At 41.7% G+C, this 17,508-nt stretch overlaps 2 protein-coding genes across 2 annotated transcripts; one reads left to right on the top strand and one right to left on the bottom strand.

Annotated features, from left to right (window-relative positions):
• Positions 1-452: 452 nt before the first annotated feature.
• crygn2 (crystallin, gamma N2) lies at positions 453-4,182 on the top strand. Its single transcript, XM_074694050.1, has 5 exons — positions 453-473; positions 2,053-2,144; positions 2,271-2,427; positions 3,775-3,920; positions 4,014-4,182. Exons 1-5 carry the CDS (start codon positions 453-455, stop codon positions 4,147-4,149), a joined length of 552 nt encoding a protein of 183 aa, XP_074550151.1. The 3' UTR covers positions 4,150-4,182.
• A 1,750-nt stretch (positions 4,183-5,932) lies between these two features.
• Positions 5,933-17,170, bottom strand: nub1 (negative regulator of ubiquitin-like proteins 1). The gene is made up of 14 exons (XM_074692929.1): positions 17,035-17,170; positions 15,353-15,474; positions 15,041-15,208; positions 14,821-14,885; positions 14,175-14,239; positions 13,903-14,070; positions 13,731-13,813; positions 11,422-11,528; positions 10,990-11,176; positions 9,160-9,267; positions 8,744-9,043; positions 8,583-8,663; positions 8,287-8,494; positions 5,933-6,513 (listed from the first exon to the last, which is right to left on the bottom strand). Exons 2-14 carry the CDS (start codon positions 15,467-15,469, stop codon positions 6,371-6,373), a joined length of 1,800 nt encoding a protein of 599 aa, XP_074549030.1. The 5' UTR covers positions 15,470-15,474; positions 17,035-17,170; the 3' UTR covers positions 5,933-6,370.
• Between the last annotated feature and the right edge of the window lie 338 nt (positions 17,171-17,508).

Raw genomic sequence — 17,508 nt, 5'->3', positions numbered from 1 at the left:
TGACCGGGTGTTTTCTTTAAACCCACTCTGGAGATTTGTTCCTGATCGAGTTCTCGGTAAGATGACAGGTGTGTTTGAAATGTTAGAACCAGGATGTGTCCGTACGCAGACACTCATGCATCCTCTCACCGTGTCTCTATAGAAGCCCGGCATGTGCAATATCATCGACCCTGCAAAGCTCAGGCCAAGCACATTCTATTGAGGCTGAACACACACACTCACACACTCACTCACTCACACACTCACACACTCACAGCAGAATCAGCAGACACATCAGGATGAAGGGAAAGCGTTGAGGCAGCAGAAACTTTTGGAGCCCGCTCTTTTGTCCGGGCGGCGGTGTCCTCGCCCCTCACTCGGCCCCCTGCCGTATATATTGGTGGGTCCAACTTTTTCTCTGTTACACTGTGCGTGTGGTTGTGGGCCAGGTTGGACAACATCCAGTGGGCAAAATGTCGCAGTACTCTGGAAAGGTGAGTGACACGAAGATGAGTTGAAAAGGCTGGATTTTGGTTCGACAATGGCGTGGTTTGGCTGAATGTGGAAGCATCAAATCACCTGGAGATTTACAGGTGTTTATAGCGAGGAGGATACTTTAATTTATTAAGTCCAAAAGACAAAGAAACAAAAGTAATACATCATTGGCAACAGGAAAGGAAAATCTTCTCTAAACTTTCGGCTGATAAAATTTTGTGACTTCTTCTTGGATCTGCTTATTTTTTCGGAGCCCGGAAACCCCAAGCTGCAAAAAACTGAAATCTTTTCAAGCTATTTTCTTTTTCTTATTTTAGTTAAAAATTGTCTCGTTATACTTAATACAAGCCATATTCAACTAGTCAGTTAAGAAAAATGACTTGTTGTAAGTTATTTAAATACAAAAATAAGGTCTGAATTGCTTATCAATTTTCTCTTGTTCTAACGGCAGATTTTTGTTTCTTTTACTTGTAGCAATTCAGATTGAATTTTTGTCTTTAACAAACTTGAAATAAGATATTTTTTCTGGACTGTTCTGGTGAATGTGGTTCATATTAAGTCTAAAAAGACATTTTCTACTGAAAAGAAGACAAAAAACTTGATAAGATTTCTGTATTTTTTTCCTTGTGCAGTGTATTTCTGAAGCAGCGGTTCAGCTTCTTAATGAGTTAATTTAGACCTAAACTTTTTAGCCTGCGACCCTGCTATTTTCAGGGTTGCAAAAATCCCAAAACAGACCCAAATGGAAAAAAAGGCCTAAGATACTTAAAGCTCCTGTGAGGAACTTTGTTGTGTGTTAATTTTGGCGCCCCTTGTGGACAAAAGCAGCGTTCTTTTTTTCTTCGATTGTTCTGGCTTGCATGTTTTTCAATGAAGAAATTTTTATTCTCTCTGATTTGCTATAATTTGTAGCCTGACTCCTACCCTGCGGCGGCAGATTAAGAATTTAAGAATAACAAAAATGAAGCAAAATATTGTCACTGATGGGATGTGTTTTGCTTTTTTGGATCATAAGGTGACATCATAAAAAAATTCAGATTGTTTAATAACAATATTCCTCACAGGAGCTTTAATTTTGCTGTTCCGAAGAAAATTAGACTCCAAATGTGTCTTGACGTCACTTTAAGATAGTGGCAGGGGCAAAAACAGAGCAGTTTTTCATGTTTCAACCAGCCAAGGGGGAGTTAAGTGTGTTTTGCCACTTTAGTGCATGTTTTGTTTACAAAGAGTGCACTTCAGCACTTGTTTTTAAACAATTGGACCACCCTGCCTGTACACTGCTGCTTCTCGAACTGTTGTTTGTTTTTTTGACAAAGACAGGGAGACAACAGTTACAAAAGCAGAACTAACAATGCTCTGGTGCCTCTGAGATTCCAGCCACTAGGGGGCTCCAGTGAGGGTCATCACACTTTGTGCTTTTAAATATTTAGAAATATTGATTTCTGTGAATCATTTCTGTACAGTTGAACTAAAGCAGCCACTCAGAATTAAATCTCAAACCTCCACCATCATCTTAGCTCAAACCAGTGAGGAAGCTACACTTTGGATGTTAAGAACATTGTTTGCTAATCCTTTCAGATTACCTTCTTTGAGGGAAAATGCTTCACTGGCAGGAAGCTGGAGGTCAGAGGAGACTGCGATAACTTCCAGGATCGTGGCTTCATGAACAGGTGACTCTCCTTCCGCTCTGATTCAAAGCTCAGTGAGTTTTATTCCTGAACAGCAGAGATTCCTCTGTGGACGCCGAGTTGGAGAGTAAAGGATCACGAAACGTTAAACACTCAGTGTGCTTTCAGGGTGAACTCCATCCGTGTGGAGAGCGGAGCCTGGATCTGCTTCGATCACCCTGACTTCAAGGGCCAGCAGTACATCCTGGAGCACGGAGAGTACCCAGAATTCCAGAGGTGGAACTCCCACAATGACCACATGGGATCCTGCAAACCCATCCGCATGGTAAACAGAAAAAAAAGCTCTTTTTTTTTTTTTTTTAAAGAGGGGGTATTGTGCTTTTTTCCGCTTTACTCTGTCTCCTGCTGTAAGTTTTCTCACTCAGGTGTTTTAGAAAACACCTGTTTTAGCCTCTATTTGAAACCCTTAGTTTTAGCTTCTGTCTTTTTAAGAATCCCTGCTCCACTAGCCCTCTTCTCTCTGATTGGCCAGTCCTCTTCAGGTCTGTCACAGGCAGGACTATGGGCAGACTTTGAGACCTGCCCCTTTAACATGTTTTAAATTAATTAGAAGATCCTTATGTGATGATGTCATTGTTTTGATAAGTCTTGTTAAGATCTCTAATCAAGAAAGTTTCTTTCTTCTTCTTAAATTTGACCCACTAAACATGCTCAAAAACTCACCAAAATTGGCACATACCTCAGAATCTTGAAAAGATTTGATAAAATAAAAAAATTGTCCCTCAACATCCCATAATTTGCTTTCTAGAACTACCTCGACACTCAAAAAAACACTAAAATGGCTCTAACGGGTGATAGGAATGTCGTAGAAAGATTAAACTAATGTCAAAACCGGAAGTGGTATCCCCTTGAAATTTGCTGACATGACAGACTACACCCTGCTTTACAAAAATTGTGATGGAAGTCGTTGTTTCGGACCTGGTTTTCAAATGAAAAGCCCCCAAAGTCGGCGCACCCCACAGAAGCCGACTTAGCTCCCTCCATTAAAATACATGGTATTACTTGATCCAGCCCACGCAGGCTGCCACATTTGGGCGTCTGGACAAAAAAGTAAAAGTAGTAGAGCTTTAAAAATGACATAAATGGATTTCTGACAATATTTTCAACAAAAATATCATATTCTTACACAGATTTGGGTAAAAATTGTGGCATCTATGAGGAGTTATTTCCAAAACTTTTGTGAATAAATTTCACCCATCACTCTGCTGCAGTTGATGATGTCACACACTGTTTGGGAGTTCTGTGATGATGTCACACACTGATTGGGAGTTCCGTGCAGCTGGTCATGTGACTCAGCTGAGGAATTAATACATGGTATCAACTGTTGTAGCACTAAGAGGGCCAGAAAAGGATGATACCCTGACAGTGGAGGTGATACCTTGACAGTGGAGGATGTCAATTAAAGGATTCCAACAACATATGAGTATGTAGAGGTTTGAAAATCTGCACATGCTCAGTTTGAATATACAGCATTTTTACTTTATACCCATCTTTAAAATGTGTGAAAGCAGAGCACCCCCTCTTTAAGTGTGAAGAATAGACTAATGTTTCACCACGAAACAAAGTTGGATTTCCATACCTGAGTTGATCTGTCCGTCCGTCTGTCCCTCAGCATGGGGAGCACTACCGTATCGAGCTGTACGAGGCCTGTAACTTCTCTGGTCAGAGCGTAGAGATCTCCGAGGACACCCCCTTCCTGCAGAGCCGCGGTCTGTCCAAAAGCTGCATCAACTCCGTCAAAGTGTTCGGAGATGGAGCGTGAGTCACATTTATTAACGCCATCAGGATGTGAGTTCATGTCTTAGATGATGTACCTTTACTGATCTCTGATTGGCTCATCTCTGTTTCCAGCTGGGTGATGTACGAGGAGCCAAACTTCCGTGGTCGCATGTACATCGTGGAGCGTGGAGACTACAGCAGCCATAACGAGTGGCAGGCCCAGAATCCAAACATCCAGTCCATCCGCAGGGTCGTCAACTACTTCTAAAGCTCCCCCTCTGACCTCCCCCTGTCTTCCCCATCCTCCCCCTGTTCTTCCTTTGACTCTCACTCTTTTCTGTGATCATGTACAATAAAGAAACCCAGACAGAGATAAGAAAGCAGGTTTTTTATCAAACACTCTGTGTGTGCGTGTTGTTTTGTGTGGGAATTCAAACCAACGGGTGATTTAACGTGACTGTATTTCTCACACCACGGTTGATGTTCAAGCTTTCATCCACTGGCACGTTTAATTCAGGAGCATCTTGGAAAGCAGAAGTTAGCAGCTGTGACACGTTTCCCAGGGGCATCTCTTCGATTGTGGACATAATTGTATCTTTATCTGGCAGCCCATCAAATAAAACAAAGATAGGAAAGTCTCCTTTATATATTCCTCATCGGCAAACAATTTTCCATGCTTGGCTATACAGTGAGAAATGCTACAAGTTCCTTCTGTTTTCTGGTTTTTAACAGTACAGAGCATTTTGAATGCTCTGTTAAGCATATTTTGCCAAAGCTGTTTTCCAACTTATCCGGCTCATCTCTTAAGTTTTTCCTTGTTTGGTCTCAAAAAGACATTTCACACTTGATGTCCTACATACCACACTCCATAGCAAAGGGTGTATATCGCCCAATCTCTGTCAGTCTCATGATAACACAACTAAATGGATGCAATTGCGAGCTAGCAGGCTGTACTCCCAAGAGATTTGCAATGACGCAATTGCAAGTCCTGTTTGCACACCTATAACATCATAATCTAGATTTCTTTTTCAACATTATTTGTTGAATTTTTTACATTATAACCACTTGCTCGACTCCAAGCGAGGTCGCCACAAAAACTGCTCCCCCTGGTGGCTGGCTGCAATATAGGTCAAAAAATCTGTCTCTCCAGTCATTCCAGTTGGGCTGTGGTCAAACTTTAAAAAATTAATACACCTGGTAGAAATGTGTCTCACTTCCAATTTCTTTGGTGATTTAAAGATATCATTTGGCTGTCTTGTATTCAAGTCCTCTTTTTTCTGAAAAGTTTCGTTTTCGTTAATTATACGAGGTTAAAAACAAGGTTTCACGTCACTTTAACAATGATTGACAGCTGCCATTCTTGTGTATTTTTTTCTGTGATTGTAAAATATGTCGGGAGGTAGAGTCAAGAATTAATAGACTCCCCAAGGAAAAAAAAAAAAAATTCTGTAGCCCGGCTCCACTCAGATTCTCCCAGAATCCCTCACAGTCTTTACTGCGCAGACTCAGGCTGCACAACTGCTTCAATGGCTGCGCCTGTGACGGGGGAATTTTGGCTTCAAAACCGTACAATGGTTCTCCTGTAACTTTAAAGAGGGGGTATTGTGGTTTATTTCCTGCTTTAAAATGTCCCTCTGGTGCCACCGTAATAGCTTCACAGCTCTCTGGTGTTTTACAGAACTCTTATTTCAGCCTCTTTCTGAAATGCTTCATTTCAACTGCTGTCTCTTTAAGAATCCCTGCCCCAAAAAAAACCTCCGCTCTGACTGGCCAGCACTTTAGAGGCCTGTCAGAGAAGGAATTTGGGCAGACTCTGATATCTGAGGTCCCACCTTTCAATCGTGTCTTGAACCAGGGAGATCTTCATACGATGATGTCATCATCTGAAGAAGTTCTGTTAAGATCTCGTTAAGATCTCATGCCAAATGTGTACACCTCCCATCAGTCTGTTTTAAAGACAGCTCATCCAGGTGATTAGGTGGTTGAAATCACGGACAAACTCGTCAACCTTCATCTTTTTTATTGGCTTCATCAGATGAAACTCTAACAGGAAGTCAACTCAAATGAATAAAAGTGATATCAGTTTACAAACTGCTGCCAAATCGACTTATTGCTGTAAGAACAACAGAATATTTCTTCAACTCAAATCACAACAGGCTCCTTTGGTTGGTTTGATAATGAAACACCAGAAGATTTCAATCAGGAAATACGAAAAAAACAAAATGCAGATGAATATAGAAATGATCTTCAGCTGACTCAGGTGTGAAACTCTTAAGCCGGCAGGACGACTTTCACGTTATGAAAATATTTTCTCTAAGTTTTAATCCAACAAACTCAAACCTGAGCTCAGTTCAATAATTGCTAAATCAAAGATCTGTGTGTGTGTTTGGAGGAGTCAGGCTGCTCAGCTGAGTGTTAAACGTCTGAAATGACTTAACATGGCAAACAGAGAGGAAGTAAAGCACTTAGAATGTGTGTGTGTGTGTGTGTTACACAGTGTGCACGGGTCCTCTGCTCAGGTGGGTCTTCAAGAAGGCGATGAGCTCGCTTTCCTCCTCCAGCGTCAGGTCGAGGTAATCCTCTTCATGGCGAGGAATGTCCTGCAAGACCTCGTTGACCAGCTCTCTTTCAGCTGAGAAGAAAAACAGGAGTTAGCTCTGAAACTGCTTCAAACGTCGACAAAGGACCGCTTGTAAACGATGTGAACTTGTATTTTTATGAAGCGATACAATGAATGAATGTCTCAGCACACCTGAAGGCACAGGTGTGCAGGAAGAGGGTGTAACGCAAATGAGTCAAAAACCCTGGTTTATTGAAAACACAGACGCCCCAGCAACCTGCACAACTGACTCATAACTGTGGGTCACACTGTAGTGATGGGGGCAGTAATGAGCTCAGTTTACAACTGTACAGTCGAAACAGTGGAAGAAGAAGAAGGGGGAGTAGAATCAACCACAGCAGCAGAAGAAGATAAGGTGGAAGAGCTGAGGAAAATGAGTTGTGGGCTCACTCGAAGCAGTAAAGAAATAAAATGCCTTATCGAAGAGCCTAAACGCAGTTGGGACTCTCTGCGGCCACACCGAACGCAAATTGACGAATCTTACACGGCGCGCCACGCCTGTAACGCGCCGTGTGAACGCCTGAGGCTGGACGCTGGACTATCTAGGCCTGCTGCCTCTCCCTGGTAATCCACCTCCACTGGCCCTGCCTGGTTGTTCCCTGCGACCTCATCCTCGAACCCCCGACCCATGTTCCCGGAGGTCTCCCTGGGGATAATGAAGGGGTCGAGGAAAGAGAGGACCGCAGAGAACTTCCATCTTTTCCCTGGCTCTGCCCCTGCCCCGCTCCTTCCTCCTCCCTATCAGGCTCAAAACTCCGCTGAGGAAAACACAGTCGGACTCAGTGATGACCCGTGCAGGCAAATCCAGCAGGAAACAAATATTTACAGAACTTACCTTTAAAACCTGTCAGTCTCATGCGATTTTGCGTCGAAAGGTAAATATTTTCTACTCGAGCCTAGAGACGTCTGATGCCCCAAATGGGCCAATACTCCAAACATGCCACGCCAAACGCGTCCTATGCGTCGTCCAGGGCGAATCTGCATCCAAACACCTCTTTGCATTGACTTAGAATGTAATCTCGACGCCAATTCCCGTCCAGTGTACCATTAAAAACAACATATGTTGATAATATAGTCCACACTGGTACATGAGCCGGATAAATGCTACAACGCTAACTAGCCACACACGTTGTCGATGCTCCATGGCTGCTCTTTCCTGGAATAACATGGATGATTAAATGAATGAAGATACGGAAACTCTCCATCTTCAAGGTATGATTTCTGACCAATGAGAGAAAAAAATTGATTGCACGTTGCTTTTGTTTACAAATTTGGAACGCGATAGATTTTTGAACCAAGCGACAATCGCTACAGTTGTATAATTTTTGCCCCTGAATCAGAACAAAGCAAAGGAGCCAAAGTGTGAATATCTCACCTGTCAGGGGGCGATAACATTCAATTAACAGGTACATCACAGAGTTTTACATGATATTCAAAATATAGTTAAAAATATTTTTGTAAAGACAAAATGCTTTGTCTATTTACTATTATTTCCTTTTGTTTGTGACTCTAAAAAAATCTTGAAACTGTTTTTAAATAATTGCCATGGTTGCCCCTATTTAAATTTTTTTTTTTTTTTTTCATAGCATTTTGTCTTAAAAAATATTATAATATTTTTTAATCCAAAATAATAATATTAAATAATAATAAAAAATATTACAATTTTTTTAAAGTTTATTTAAAACTCTGCGATGCACCTGGTAATTTAATGTTAATGTCCCTTGACTGGTGAAACTCTGTTATTTATCTGTATTTTTTTTTTTTAATACTTTCACAGTGTCGTACCTTTGGCGTTGGAGTTGGATGAGGTGCTGGGCTCCTCAGACGACGGAGAGGAGGCGGAGGAAGAAGAAGTGGACGGAGACACAGAGAGAAGCTCCGGGGGGAGGACGCCCTGGTGCGACAGCAGCAGCTGAGTAGCTGATTGGACGTCGTCTCCTGTCAGTCTGAGAGCGGCCTCGGACGCCTCCCTGTCAAACCCCAGATACAGCAGCTGCAGGGACAGACAGACAGGGGGAGGGGCATCAGTCAGAGGAGGACTCACCTGTGTGTCTGTCAAACATCTCACCTGGAGGTCTTACCTGCTCCACCTTCTCAGGACTGACCACGCCCTCTGTGTTGTTATTGGTGAGCTGAGCTGCCTCCCTGGAGTCCAGGAGGATCTGAGGAGAACATCAAACATCATGAAGACTGATCAGACAGACAGGTGGACACACAGACAGACAGACAGACAGGGACTGACCGAGTAGGCTTGATCCACGTCTCCGTCAGCATGATGCAGAGCTCGAGCGGCGTCTCTCCGGCAGAACCCAAGCGCTGTGAAGGTGTTGATCTGCTCTGCCCTCTTGCTCTTCTTCAGCTTCTCCCTCTGCCTCAGCTCCTCTCGCTCCTGTCTTTGGTTGCAGATGTGGATGGCGGCCTCCTGCAGGTCGCCTTGACACGCTCTGAGACCGAGTCGAGCTTCTCTCTCGCTGAAGCCGAACCCCATCAGCTGAGCCATTTTCTCAGAGTCTGGACACATACGGCTGTACAGAGATTCCACCTACACACACAAACACACACAAACACACAAACACACACACAGGTATTTAGCATCTAACAGTAAAAAAATACTACGTGAAAGGTGTCCGAGCTGCAGCGATAAATCTCTGGCGTTACTTTTGTGAGCTGGTGTTGAGCCTGAGTGTCGTTTCCCTCGAGGAATGAGAGGAGACTCTGCAGGAGGTACAAGCGCAGAAACAACACCTCCTCTTTGCCTGTGTTCCCCTGAAAACACACAATACACAATACAGCAGATGAACCTTAGAATCAACATGTAGAAACAATTCTTTTGTCCCAGTTTCCCTGAATGCACCACAGTCCAAACAAACTCCCAATGAAAACTGATTTCTGGTTGGATCAAATTTAAAGACTGGGTTGTTAAAAGGAAAAACAAACGCTCACAGATGACATCAGATCCTGATCAAACTTTCAGTGTGTGTTGTTTAAACTTTGGAGGATTATTAGAATAAATTTGATCAAGAAAATCTGGATTATCAGACCCAGAAGAGAGCTGGATTACAGGAACTGGAGGGAAGAAAACATTGAAAGTGTCCAAACCGAACAGAGTATTTATCTAAGGCTTTGAGATTTGAGATATTTTGCCTTTGAGTCCCTGAATTTACAGTAAATGAGAAGAGAAATTCAACATTAGCTTATTTTTAAAAACTAAATAGTTTCATCTCCCTAAAAAATCCACCTAACAGCATCATTAAACTTAAAACACTCAATCTGTAGCAGCTTCAAGGATGTCTTAGTTCGAGGGGATTTTGGCGCCCTCATGTGGACAGAAGGATAAATTACAAGGGAGGGCTGAAAGTTTGTAGTCGGACTAGGAAGGAGTTTTGCTGTGGTGATGAAACTTAGCATTAGGTATGGGTACCTTTCACATTTGAAATGATACGGTACCGATGCCCAGTACCTGGCAATCAGTACCAGTACTCAAAGGTACCAATTTTCGGTACTTTTTGTGTTTATGTTGTTAAAAAATATTAATTTTTCTAACAATAATATTTATATTTTTTCAGTTTAACATATTTATTCTTCAATATATAACCTTGCAATGCTGTGTTTTCGTCCGGCATGGAAAATCTCCTACTCTTCTACTCCCTCACAGTCACGAGGATGCCTTCAGGAACCTAAACATGGTACCTTTTGGTTTTACATTGGTACCTGCTCCTTTTTTTTTTAAATACTTTTTTATTGTCATCATGTTTTACCTTCAATACAAATCTTTTTAAGTTCAACCAAAGGATGACAATATTTTACATTTTTGTAATTGATATGGTGTTGATAAAAAAATGTGTCCCCCAACTGTGACCATAAATAAATTGGTACATAAATAAGTCAATAATTAAGAAAAAAAAAAAGAGGCGGCGACAACAGCAACAAAAAGGAGGAGATAGAAAGACGAAAAGAAAAAAAAGAGACATTAATTATACAGAATACAAAGGTACATGTATTACAGCTCTGTGTTACTACAGAAAAAAAAACTAAAATGAAAAAAATAGAAAAACTTCATAATTTTTCCTTCGCCAAGATCCTCTTTTCTTTCTCTAAAGTATTTGATATCTTGCAGAAAAACAAGAAAAATTATTTATATACATTGAAATGAGGTTAGGCTTGAGAGAAAGGCAAGAGGAGTCAAATCTGGAAGAAGTAAAAAAAAAGTCATAAATTAAAAAAAAAAAAAAAGGTTTATATGGTTTCAACATACCATACCATAAGTGTCAGAAAATGCTGAATTTAATGCATGCTGAGTTTCATCACTATGGCAGAACTCTTTCCTAGTCCTATGTATCCTCTGTAAGAGCTCTGACCATCTGTATTTGGATAAAGTTGATTTAATCTAGTCTAACTCTTAAGAAAGGATCAAATAAACTGGATTACCTGATCCAGATTACAGGTCTTGATCACCAGTGACTCATCTATGTGTGTGTGTGTGCTCACCTTGATCATGAGCAGCCTCTGCTGATGCTCTCCGTAACACTGCAGGAAACAGTTCTCAGCTATCTGCAGGCGACCCTTCGCATCGTCCAGACACGAGAGAGCCTCCAGAGTACGATAGCACCACACGATGTCCAGCTGCAGGACGGCAAAGTTATCCGCCGAGGTCAGCAAAGCTGAGCAGCACTTACTGTAAACACACACACACACACACACACAACTCGCATCAGTGGAATAGAAACATCACCTGTAGGAGACTTTATTTAAACATCTGACTCCATATCAGAGGTAGCAGTTTGTGCCACTGAAACCTTTGATGGTTGTTTGACTGAAACCCAGGTTTAAAAACTTCCAGAAGCTTCTTTTATTTCAGAAACACAAGGTTTAATCGGTTTCAGATTCAGCCTGAAGGTGGCGTGTGTGGGATGCTGTTACCTGAACTGATAGTCGGCCTGCAGCAGGTGACACAGAGCGTTTTCAAACTGCTTCTTCTTCATCAAAGAGCGACCTTTCTCGTGGAAACCAATGGCTAGGATCAGAGCCTGGACACACACACACACACACACACACACACACACACAGGTGTTAGTGGCACTCATTTGTCAAATGCGAGTACGCCCAAAAAATGGGTGTACGCTCCTTTCCACACACAGATCCTCAATCCTCAATCTGAACCTGGGCGCTGGTTTTTCACCAATCTATAAATACATCGCTATGAAAGAGCAGCAGCGCGAGCAGTCAGCTGATTTCTCTGTATGAAAAAATGTGTTTCCTTTATTGATATAAAGGATATTATTAAAAAAAAATAGAGATGCTGTTAACAGTTATTAATGCACTTCCATGTTTATGATGAAGTCTCCGCAGAGAACATTCAGAGGACCCTGGATCAAACTTTTAGCCTGGATTTTTTAAGGAAACTGTATTGATTACAGGATTCACTGTGAAGATGATTATTTCACTCCTGTGTGTGTGAAAAAGTGGATTAGTTCATAACAAAAGATGTTCATTTACATGGGATCACAACCAACTAGCTCATCTCGTGGTACAAATAATCATGAAACTACCCATGTGTAATTGCACACTATTGATACACATCCTGTCCAGGTACCAAAACAACCATAAATGAAGTTAATGAGATCAGTTTTTAGGTGAACCAGTTTGGAGTATTGAAAATGTTTTATTATCAGTGTCTGACACAGTGCAGGTTGGTCTGTCCCTTCGTCACTTCTGCCTGAAACTGACGCACACCTGGTGAGAGCTCCACTCCCTCCTCAGTCTGCAGCTTCTTTCTGAGCTCAACGATATTTTTAAGAGCCAACTTTCCATGTTTCTGGACCTGAATAGAAACGACAATTAAGGTGTCTCCTTCTTCACACCGGATGCAAATTGGCGAATTTAAACGCGCCGCGCTAATGCCCGAGGCTGGACTATTTTGACAAGCTGAGGGGCTGATGCGTGTCACTGTGCAGGTGGGGTAGAGAGCCCACTCACTTTAAGACGGAAAGCTCAAAAGAGCATCTGAAAAACAGTGAGCTGTGGTTTCAAAAGCACGACAGGAGAGTGTGAAAGACTTGGAGATCACAATCAATGCCTGCTGCCTCTCCCTGGTAATCCACCTCCACTGGCCCTGCCTGGCTGTTCCCTGGGACCTCATCCTCGAACCCCCGACCCATGTTCCCGGAGGTCTCCCTGGGGATAATGAAGGGGTCGAGGAAAGAGAGGACCACAGAGAACTTCCATCTTTTCCCTGGCTCTGCCCCTGCCCCGCTCCTCCCTCCTCTCTATCAGGCTCAAAACTCCACTGAGGAAGACACAGTCGGACTCGAATATTTACAGAACTTACCTTCAAAACCTGTCTCCTCAGAGACTTTCACCCAAGCCTGCTCCTTTTTTTCAGGTCTCTGTAGAGTACACACGTCGTATCGTATAACTCTGGATAATGACACACCGCACAGATTATTTTCTCCTCCATCTTCCAACGGGGTTGGAGTCAGAGCAGGTGGCGGTTCTCCCCCAACGTCATCAAATCAATGACGTCGTGGGGGAATGTCATCCCTGATTGGCTGCGAATTTGTGTCGAAAGTTCAATATTTTCAACTCAAGCGTTGAGGTGCAGCTGACGCCCCAAGCGCACTGCACAAAACGCGTCCAATGCGCTGTCAGGGGCGAATCCACGTCCAAATGCGTCTTTGCATCAACTTTGTACGTAATCTCGACGCAAATGGCGTCCGATGTGGCTGTACCATAATAGTCAGATATCACAGACTAATCAATCGAGGTATAAACGCAGGATGACTAAATTAAATGTTTTAAACTCTGCTGTATTTTACTTAGTTACAACCACTCCGCTGACAGCTGCAGTGATTTCCTTGCAGACAAGTTTTGTCTGACTCACTAACGCCACTTTTTTTCATCATTTCTCTCTACTTAGTTGAAACGGCGATGTCAATCTCCTGCATGGAGAGGTTACCTTTTTCCTGTAATGCATCCCTCCATGTTGTAAATTCAGTGGGTTTGGTCAGCTGAACCTTGAATATTTAAGGGTGTGTGATGTAAATCACGATTGTTTTCAGCCGCCACATTTATCAACAGCTGATCAAGCGTACGCAGTGATTGGCTCTGGTACGCAAGCTTCATAAATCACACGTAAACGTCGCCGTAAGCTCATTTTTACACCCAGATCTGCGCCAATTCCCATGCAAGATTGATAAATGAGGGCCAATGTGAGGAAAAGGATCCTCTACCTTTCTCTCTTTGTGCGGGATCTTCAGCGGATTTCCCCTCTGGTCGGCGATCTCCAGAAACGTAGAAGTTTCTTCACTGCCGTCTGAAAACAAAAACAAATTGAAGGGGAGAGGGCTTTTATAATAGACAAAAGGAAACAGAGAGACAGGCAGAGTGTTTTGATGGACGCACCTCTCTCTGACAGGATCTGAAAGCCCCTATGAGTCCTCAGCAGACTCTCTTTCTGGTTCCTCCTCTTCTCATCCTCCTCGTTGGCCTGCTGCCTCCACTCGGTGTCGCTCACCTTCAGCACCATCATCTTACTGTGGTTCTTCACGCCCTGCTCATCCAGACGCTTGTCTGACCACACAAACATTCACCCAAACAAACATCTCAGTGAGAAGAAATGATAGTGCAGACATGTTTGTTTTTGGGGATCAAAGTGGGTGCAAGTCTGGACTCACCCATGCTCAGGGTTTTCCCGTTCAGGATCAGTTTGATGTGTACCAGTCCAAACTCTTCGGCAATCCTTCGAAATAAAAATACAAAAAACATCAAATCAACTGTTCAGGAAGCAGGAGAAAAGCACTCAGAGAGCGCAGACCAAGCATATTGTGATTGTCACCAACACTTTAGTCCTACTTTAATGTTATACTCCCTTTCAGCAGACTGTCTGCTACAATTTGGTGTTAGTTGCAGGTTTGTACTATAATTTGTTTCCTGACAGTGTTGAGAATTATGATGACCCAGTACATATTTCATATTCCAGATCTTAGTATCCAGAATATTGCCAGGATCTGGATCATACTTTTACATCTGTCAGAAATTATGGTGACCTTGTCTTGTATTGTTTTGCAAAGCAATCCGACCATTTATCGTGGAGTTATGTACACATATGGTGAAAACAGCCCTATCTCACAATGATAAAGAATCCTTTAAAAAAGTCCAAATTTTAATCACTTCCTCCTTATCCCATTTTGAACATTTCCTGAAAATTTCATGAATATCTGTTTGTTACTTTTTGAGTTATGTTGTTCACAGACAAACAAACAAACTCTCCCCAAAATCTAACCTCCTTGGCAGAGGTAATTATTTCTTTGTCAAATTTACCTGTCCACCATTTCCTGAGCCTGCACATCCAGCCTGGTCTCCAGATAGTTCTTTGCCTTTGGATCCTGTAGACACACACACACACACACACACACACACACACACACACACACACACACACACACACACACACACACACACCTGTCAGTCCTCTGTTCTCATAAAAGTGAAACAAGTCATTGAATGTTTAATCTGGATAAACAGAAATGTGTGTCTACACCTTCTTGCAGCATCTGGGAAGCAGCAGCTCCAGCGTGGCCACGTTTGTCTCTCTGAACGTCTTGTTTCCTTCTCCTCTCTTCACTGCCTGCACTCTGATTGCCTCCAGAGCGCCCCCTACCTCCTGCACCGACAGGGACAAGAGAGGCGCGTAACGCTCGGCCAGCTCCTGAAAACAAAGACAGGAAGTAAAGAAAATCAGACAGATGTTGGGTTTCTCTCTTTTTCTGATATTCACTAGATTCAAGTGTTTTTAATATCCAGCTGAGGCTGGTTAATTGTTAGTCTACCCCTGAATCAGTCTGATCTAGACCTGCATGTGCTGCGTCCCCGGCTGGTTGTCATCTTCGGTATACGGAGGGTTCCACAGCTGGATCTTCTCCTGCTTCAGCTGGGTCTTCAGCTTCGCCTCCGTGTTCTGCTCCTCCATTGTCTCTGGGGAGAGGAGTCACAGGGGAGAAAGTGACAGTAAAAGTAAACTGAGGGGTTGCTCTGCTGGGTGGAGTCGACTGAGGCGAAATTTCATTATTATGTGAAAAACATTCAGAAAAACAACCTCAAGGATATCTCAAAAATACAAAGATGGTTTACTGACTGTTCTTTTACTCTGAGTATTTCCAGGCAAAGATTGCGAGCTTCAGAGACTTTAAAAACTCTGAATCTAAAAGTAAAATAAAGATGGCCCATCAAGAAAATATGATTGCAATTTGCTCCCTTTTAGCCAAAATACTCATCTTGTCAAAATGGAAGGACTCAGTACCCCCATCATATGGTCAGTGGATAAGGGAGGTAATGTGTCTTGTACATTTAGAGAAAATAAGATATAGAATCAGAGGGTGCACCAGAACATTTCAGAAAACTTGGCAACCATTTATAACATTTGTCGAAAACATGCCACCTGGCAATTCATGAATGTAATATACATCTGTTTATGTGTCTATTTTTTTTTTATTACATGTGTAATTATTGTTGATCTATCTACCTGATTTATTGTATTTATTTTTTTATTATTATCATTATTATTATTATTATGATTATTATCATTATTATTATTATTATTATCATTTTTATTATAATTATTTATTTTAATTTGAAGTTTTTTTTATTTAATTTATATTTTATTTTAATATATATTTCTATCTGCAACACTGTCTGGCTGTTAATTCAAAGTTCGGGGGTGTTTTTTGCTCTGTGTTATGTAAAAAACAATAAAAAAAACCTTGTTCAAAAAAAATAAAAAATAAAGACAGACCAATAAAGGCCCTTGTAAGATATTACAGCTGTTTCACAAAGAATTCTAAAGTAAAAGCACTATCCAGTTGCATTATGGGAAATGTAAGACACTTTTATAACTACTTCTATTTGTTTATTATGATTTCTTCGATCATGTGTGTGTCCCAAAAGGTTGGCAACAGCCTTTAGCTTCTAAAAAAATAAGCTCATGAAAAAAAAAAAAAGCCAATAAAACCAAAATCACAACAATGCTTTTTTTGAATGGGTGAGTATGTGGTTTATGGAGGTATTTAGGCCAGCCTCAAGTGGACAGTTGAGGAACTGCAATTATTAAGAGGGCTTTATATTTCGAGACTAGTTAGTTGCTGCAATTATCGACAGATACGCCTTTAAGATATTAGTATACTTGCTAATAAGTTAAAGGCTGACTTTAGCCCGCTATTACCGTAAAAAGACATGAGTAGGACAATGATTTGACAAATCAAACAGAGAGCAAATAGTTTCCGCATAGTTTCTTTTTTACATCCTACTGTTAATGAACTAAACGGGGATTGTAAGAAATAGACATGTTAAGCTACAGCGAGTCTCTTTTTTCTCTGTTTTACAGGATAAAAATTAACATTTCCTGCACTCATGACTCTTTGACGTCTCAGGGTTAGCTGACGTTACTCATCGTGTTCTCGAAGCTTTAAATTAAGCTTTTCCTGAGTTCATACTCCGTTTTTTCGCCACAAAAAGCCGTAAAATCTTCATGTGACTCACCTTTCTGTTAGGGGACACGATGACAAAGCACTCTCCCGTCTGAAGTCGTTGTCAAATCCTCGCTAACTGTACGGTTCCTCAAACCAACAGTGTTGTTTTGTGTATGTTTCGTTTCTGGGAAAGAGGTGACGAATTACACGAAGAGGTCTCACTCCGAGCGCGTTTCATGATTCGGTTTATGACGCTGACGTCAGCTGAGTTCAAGCGAACGCTCAGTTGGTGCGTCACATAGAAGGGGAATTCGTCGCTTTAAGAATAGACGATCTTTGATCAACTACGGCGCCCCTCACGGGGTCAAATTTTCAGCACATTTGATAAAGAAAAGGCGAGATGGACAAAGCATAACAAGACAAAGGGATTTAGAATAAAATAAATAAAACAAAAAACATAAAAAAATAATAAAATATAAATGTATGAATATAATATTATCATGGAATTGAATTAAAACCAGTTAAAAGAAGAAATTAACACAAG

The sequence above is a fragment of the Halichoeres trimaculatus genome, unplaced genomic scaffold (assembly GCF_033239565.1).
Source record: "Halichoeres trimaculatus isolate MK-OKI-2021-1 unplaced genomic scaffold, fHalTri1.1 fHalTri1_scaffold_18, whole genome shotgun sequence".
Classification (NCBI taxonomy): Eukaryota; Metazoa; Chordata; class Actinopteri; order Labriformes; family Labridae; genus Halichoeres; species Halichoeres trimaculatus.
The sequence above is the reverse complement of the archived record's forward strand: the minus strand, read 5'-3'. Positions and strand labels throughout refer to the sequence as shown.

Bases quoted from the DNA above. Each gene is read 5' to 3' on its own strand.
- crygn2 (XM_074694050.1), top strand. From the start codon at position 453: ATGTCGCAGTACTCTGGAAAG. The intron at 2,428-3,774 runs GTAAACAGAAAA...TCTGTCCCTCAG, and splicing joins CCTGCAAACCCATCCGCATG to CATGGGGAGCACTACCGTAT. The intron at 3,921-4,013 runs GTGAGTCACATT...CTCTGTTTCCAG, and splicing joins AAAGTGTTCGGAGATGGAGC to CTGGGTGATGTACGAGGAGC.
- nub1 (XM_074692929.1), bottom strand. From the start codon at position 15,469: ATGGAGGAGCAGAACACGGAGGCGAAGCTGAAGACCCAGCTGAAGCAG. The intron at 13,814-13,902 runs GTGCGTCCATCA...TTTTGTTTTCAG, and splicing joins TCAGATCCTGTCAGAGAGAG to ACGGCAGTGAAGAAACTTCT. The intron at 11,177-11,421 runs GTAACAGCATCC...GTGTGTTTACAG, and splicing joins CAGGCCGACTATCAGTTCAG to TAAGTGCTGCTCAGCTTTGC.